Here is a 6,518-nt window from a genome sequence, read left to right on the forward strand (position 1 = left end):
AATGAGTGAAAATGAGCGTCGTGGCGAACATTCTCAGGAACGAACGAGTTCGCCGGTACGGCTGAGTGACTTGAATGGTTATGCACCCCGTTGAGTTGATAGAGAGCATACAAATTCATCAAATCCAAAACGCACGGACCGGATGAAATTTAATTGGTATACTGTACATACTATTTTGCTGGAATTGATGGATCCATAATTTATTTTCAAAGCGTCCAAGTAATTGAATTAAGTTCTACAACAGAACGAATAAATCAACTGAAACGGTTAGAACTATTTATAAGGAATAAAATACGAGTTTTTATGATTCCCTACACCAGAACATTTATTTTAATTTTCTACAATTCTGCTCTAGCCAAGCACCGACACCAGGATCTCCTTCATCTTTTTACCGCCATCGTCCGTTATTTCCCCATCCCGAGCCTTCGATCATCCACCTTGTCCTCTCTCCATTCTCACGATCTTCTTTCTCTCACCCTCTCTCCTACTTCACGGTTCAGGTTCTTTAGCCGCCTGTACGTATACAGCCGCCGTTATCAGCTGTCATCGACGGCTTCTATCGTAGCGGCCAAGGTCGCTACACAACAAAAACTAGCAGTTTGACTTGACCGTAAAATTCTTGGTCGTAACATCCTTCTTTATTTATAAACGTTTTAAAACCTTCTCAAGTACATCAATTAATTACAAGAAAGCAACTGTATCGTGATATGTGTACACATTCTTCTCAATCATAATAGTTATATGGAAAATCTGATTTTCCTTTCATACTTCAGGAATACTCAGAACATGTTTAACAGCACCCGGAGCTTTAAACGGAAGTAATACTTTATTATTTATTTCTGTTATAAAATTTCCAAAAACGAATGGAATGAAATGTCTATATCCATTCTTATACTTCACAGAACAAATAATTCACACTCTCCAGATACTGTCTCACATCCGAAGCAGCAACCTTCGGCCCGTCCACCATGAAGGGTTCCAATGGAACTTCAACCATATCGGTAAACAGTGCAAGCAGTGCAGTAAAGTCTAGAATCTCGATCAGATGCATAGCCCCTGTAAAAAGAATCAAAAACCATTGAATGCAATGAATCACAACAAAACATCTCAATCTTACCTTCGCCAAGATTCGGATTCCACTTGTAGAAGAACCGATCCGTGCACTTTAGACGCTTGAATTCCAAACAGGTTGATTGAGAGACGAGCTTGGGCATGTTGGCTCCGGGGTAGGCGCGCTGATCTAAGCCCGAAAACAGCACATCGATATCACCTGGATGCTCATAGTGTTGGGCAAAGAAATTCACTAGCTGCCAGCAAAAACAAAAATATTTAATACCATGATGTCACATTTCCCTGTAGCATTGTGTACGGTTATTCTCCACTTACCTCAGGGCTGAACATATCTCTCAGATCATCGAACGTGCTATAACACTTGCTCTCTTCACCGGCAATCTGTTCAATGAAATGTTTGTAAGTTACCAACGGACACAGCCCAGAGTCACGATTCCTCGCCAGATCAATGCATGGTAGACAGCTACCTCGTTCGCCATTCGTAGTGTAGAACTTGTGCATAATCTACAAGGAAGGAGCATTTCAATATCTCTTCACATCCACACCAAACTCAGCAATCCCCTACCTCGTCAACCAATCGGTTCGTTTCGATTGGCGTCTCTAGCACTCCCTCCAGCGTTGCAGTACATTCGAATAACTCATGATCGTGGAAGTACTCATTGAGAGGGCGCCATTGAGTCCTACCCTGGTACTTGTACGCTACCGTCTCCGTAATCCACACGTGCGGGAACCGTCCCGGCCCGTTCTTGTACACCTGCGAGATGGCACTCTCCTCGTACGGGTTGTACTCGCAATCGAAGCCAGCCAGATTGTACAACTCTTCACCAAACAGAAGCGGTAGCAGCTGCTCGTAGATCAACTTTTGATATACACCGATCGTAAGTGCACGGCACCGTTCCTCAACCGAACCCTTCGACTGGGAACAGGAGCTAACCCGTTCCACACAATAGTTGTGCAGCTGACCAAACAGACCGATGATCGCCTTAAACTGTACCGCGATCGGGTGTAACTGTTCGACCGGTCCCGTAGCGCCACATTGGAACAGGGGGAGCTTCCCACTCGCATCATAGTGCGGTACCTCACCGTACATGCTCGACAGGTCGAGATAGCTGCTTTCCATGTTGCGCTCGGCCACATGCTTCAGCTCGCACTGATCGTTTGCTTTCTCCTGCGGGCTAAAGTTAAGACAGCGCACTCCGAGAGGCCCGTAGTACGGATCGTTGGGTGATACGCGGAGGGGATTCGATAGCGTCGACACGAAAGCGCTACGATCCTGCCCGTCCGCTCGGCAACCGCGGAAACCTTGGGTCGGACAGTGTGCCCGTTTGTTAGCCCTTCCAATCATATCGGAAGAGATCGCTTCCATGAAAAACACCATAAACATGCTCAGTGAAGAGGATGTCTTGGAATTCCTGTTATTCAGAAAATCGGCCAGCTCTACCATTAGCTTTCGATTCTGCGGTAACGGAGCACCCGACTTACTGCGGGCCGGCTTCGATACCACGTCACTGTAGCACGGAGCGAACGGATGTTTCAGTGCACTTCCACGCTTTCCCCAGCTCGGATGTTCCAGGTTATTGCAGCTTCCGTCGTAGCTCCGATAGCTGAAAACGATAGGCTTCAGTTATAAAGTTTGGGCATGCGCTCAGCCATTCAAAACCCCAAATGCTTACGGATGGTACGGATCACATGAAATCTGTTCATGACCATTGCAGCACGAAAGCGTCCTGTTCGAGGAACACTTCCCGTCCAACAGGTTTCTCAGCTCACACTTGCTCAACTTTTTTGCCAGCGTCTTCAAAAACTTATCCGTCGTCAGCGTGCGCCGCACATCGAGATCCTCGCCCGATTTGATGGCCTTCGTTTGGAAAAGCTCAAAGTCGAATTCGCTTTCCCCAATGCGATAGTTACCGTTTTGTGCCCGCTCGTCATTGCTCAGCAGCTCGGCGACCGCTTTGATAAACGCTTCCTTTTCGTACTCACTGAACAGTGCCACGTTTGGGCAACTGGATGGAGAGATTGGCACAGATTATGGCAAATTGTAGCTGTTCGAAGAGTATAATTTTCAAACAAATAACCTACCTTTGGTCACCGTAGCACTTTGGTTCGTAACCACATTGACTGTCATACCCAGCGTAATATTCTGGAACGCTAGAAAAGTAGTATTTGTCTGAAATTTGAAAGGGAATATAAATTCAGTAATTCTCCTTAATAAGGTAGATCAAATGATGATCATTTCTACATCGCCATGATCATTCGATTCGTGTGAATAATATTATTCATTGATTATTTAGAAAAATAAGAGAAACCTAACCACTACTATTTTAAAAGCTTTTACTGAAAAAAATTCTAGAAAAAGGTAAAATATACATTTATAGAAGCAATCACAGTAAATCAAATGAAGAAAGCTTAAGAATGTATATGCATCAATAAACAATTATTAATTATTTATTAACCATTTTCTATGTGAAATTCTGTAAGACTTTAGCACTTCAACTATTACCAACTGTGTTTTATTTTGAGCACTACCTTCTATGTTTATCTTTTGATCTTTATCTCATTCTATTTCTTTCACTCATGTTTGTCAAATCAGTAACAGTCGTGTTGTTAGTTTTCAATCGCAAGCTAGGTCACGTAGAGACCACTGCACTTGACCATGCACGTCTGGCGCTCGAACTTAAGACCCGTGCGCTTTGTTTATAAACATCAGCAACGGATAACAAACATCACCGGTGGCAAACGCCCCATCGTCTGCCATCGCAAGCACGCAATACAGCAGTTTCGCAACGAATGGTTTACGTCTAAATTTCTTAATTTGCAAAGTAAATGCTTTTGTTTGCTCAATTTATATTATTATTTTCACAACTTTGGTTAAAAATGATTAAAACATATACACCACCGTACCGAACGGATTCGCTGAAGCAATCTGTACGCAGAGCATAAGGCAGCACTCTAGCACCACCACAACTACCGCCAAGCGGTTTGAAGATGTCATTTTTTGTTACTTGTTTGCTTTTTAGCAGTTTTGTTTTCACCAAAACACCTCCACCAACACTGGACACACCTCGGCTGTGTCACCGCGCTCGGTCACACCACACACTGAATGGCACCACACCGGAGCTAGAAGCTTTTATAAAATTCTACCCATCATGCGGTTTGGTGCGATTGTTCCACAATGTCTACTATGTAACCGTTTCACGTTGTGTCTTGCCGCTGTAGCCCTTGCAAACAGTAGCCGGCTTTAGTGTACTTTGTTTTTATATGCAACAAGATAAAACAAGCACCCGCCCATGATAAGCTGAGCATGAAGAATGCTACAGAAATCTAAACCTTTCTTGCAGCAAACAAAGCACTTTAGAACCGTTCTTGTTCGACTGATAGCATTATTGTACTTAACATTCTTTCAATTGTCTAATTTTTTATTATATTAGTGTCATATTGTTGTCGTTAATCCTTTGTCGATTCACTCATCCAAGAAAAAATGATTTACTTATTAATAACTTTCCGTTGTATTACAGATCGGAGAAAAGATGGTCTAATGATTGCATGTAGTCTCGCACATCGCACGACGCAACAGTCGGGCTACCGACGAAAAACGGTTGCAATGGAACTTCCTCCATTTCGGTGACCAGAGCCAATAGCACTGTAAAGTCTATCGCTTCTATAAGTTGTCGCGCTCCTAAAAAGTTTGTAAAGTGATATCGTAAGATACAATAACAAAGAATCCCATCATTTGAGCCAACGTAAAACATGTTGGGTTACTACCTTCGCCTAGGTTAGGATTCCACGTGTAGAAGAACCGATCCGTGCACTTTAGACGCTTCATCTCAAGGCACGTTAATTGAGCGACCATCTTTGGCAGGTTTGCACCGGGATGGAATCGTTGGTCCATATTCGCAAACAGTACATCGATATCGTCCGGATGCTCATAGTGCCGGGAGAAGAATTCAATCACCTGCGGAAACAATGCATCCATTATAATCTGTAAGCTTGAATTTCACCCTCAATCATGCACACTTACGTCTGGTGCAAAGATATCGCTCAGATCCTCGAACGTGCCGTAACATCGGCTCTCCTCTCCGAACAGTTGCTCCACGTGGTGTTTGTAGGTAACCAGCGGACACAGCCCGGCATCACGATTACGTGCCAGATCGATGCATGGTAGACTAGTGCCACGATATCCATCCACCGTAACGAACTTGTCCACACTCTGTCAAACGGTGAACGATAACGTACATTCTTTTCGACGCAAGCCGGCCATTTTTCGCTTACTTACCGCACTGGCGAGATTTCCAACGTTGATCGGCGTGTCCAACGAACCGGCCAGCGCACCCAAACAATCGAACGATTCATAATTGTGGAAGAAATCGTTAAACGATCGCCACTCCACCTCCCCACGAGCCGGTTTGTAAAGCATCGTTTCGCCTATCCACACATGCTGGAAACGTCCCGGACCGTGCTTGTACACCTGCGAGACGGCACACTCCTCGTCCGGATTGTATTCGCAGCTAAAATCGCACTCACTGTAAAACTGTTCACCAAACAGTACCGGTATAAGCTGCTCGTAGATGATCTTCTGATACACGGCGATCGTAAACGCACGGCACCGCTCCTCTACCGGTCCGCTACCCTTCATCGGTGCCCGATCCACGCAGTAATTGTGCAACTTTGCAAACAAACCGGCAACGGCGAAAAACTGCACCGACATCGGTCTCCGGTTCGTTATGGTCTCCGGTGCTCCACACTGCTGCAGCAGCAGCTTACCGTCCTTATCGTACGTCGCTTGCTCGGTGTACAGATTGGAAAGATCGAAATAGCTGCTCTGCAAATTACGATCGGTCATATGCTTCAGCTCGCACCGATCGTTTGCCCTTTCCTGCGGGCTAAAGTTAAGACAGCGCACTCCGAGCGGCCCGTAGTACGGATCGTTGGGTGAAACGAGCAGTGGATTGGAGAGTGGCGTTACGAACGGACTCCGATCATGACCATCGGCCTGGCATCCGCGGAAACCATCCGTCCCCCGTTTGGTGCGCTTGGTCGACCGGCCAATCATGTCCAGCGTGAAGAACTCGCTCAAAAACACGGAGCACATGTTCAGCTCGGCAGTGGTGCTTATCTCCCGCTCTTTAAGCATCGCTGCCAGCTCGGCTATAAGCTTTCGATTCTGGGGCAATGGAGCACCCGACTTACTGCGGGCCGGTTGCGACACCACATCATCGAAGCACGGCGCGATGGGATGTTTCAGAGCGGTGCCACGCATTCCCCAGCGCGGATGGTCCAGGTTATTGCAGCTTCCGTCGTAGCTTCGATAGCTAAATTTGAGTTTCAAAAGGTTCGTCAAGCATTACTGGTCAAACAATGATACCCTCTATCAACACTTACGGATAGTGCACTTAACTTTTGCACGTTTTCAGCACTTTTTGCGTGGTTAGCGTATCTCGCACTCC

The 6,518-nt window shown here is 45.6% G+C and overlaps 1 protein-coding gene across 1 annotated transcript; it reads right to left on the bottom strand.

Moving 5' to 3' along the window:
• Window positions 1-889: 889 nt before the first annotated feature.
• LOC121590566 (peroxidasin-like) lies at window positions 890-6,124 on the bottom strand. Its single transcript, XM_041910344.1, has 9 exons — window positions 5,348-6,124; window positions 5,093-5,281; window positions 4,837-5,026; window positions 4,588-4,750; window positions 2,745-3,077; window positions 1,637-2,675; window positions 1,387-1,575; window positions 1,118-1,307; window positions 890-1,056 (listed from the first exon to the last, which is right to left on the bottom strand). Exons 1-9 carry the CDS (start codon window positions 6,122-6,124, stop codon window positions 890-892), a joined length of 3,237 nt encoding a protein of 1,078 aa, XP_041766278.1.
• Window positions 6,125-6,518: the final 394 nt, after the last annotated feature.

Source organism: Anopheles merus, chromosome 2R, assembly GCF_017562075.2.
Source record: "Anopheles merus strain MAF chromosome 2R, AmerM5.1, whole genome shotgun sequence".
NCBI classification, from domain to species: Eukaryota; Metazoa; Arthropoda; class Insecta; order Diptera; family Culicidae; genus Anopheles; species Anopheles merus.

Bases quoted from the DNA above. Each gene is read 5' to 3' on its own strand.
- LOC121590566 (XM_041910344.1), bottom strand. From the start codon at position 6,124: ATGATTGGCCGGTCGACCAAGCGCACCAAACGGGGGACGGATGGTTTC. The intron at 3,078-4,587 runs GTAATACAACGG...CTCTCCATCCAG, and splicing joins GACCATCTTTTCTCCGATCT to TTGCCCAAACGTGGCACTGT. The intron at 1,308-1,386 runs GTAAGTGGAGAA...TTTTGCTGGCAG, and splicing joins GAGATATGTTCAGCCCTGAG to CTAGTGAATTTCTTTGCCCA.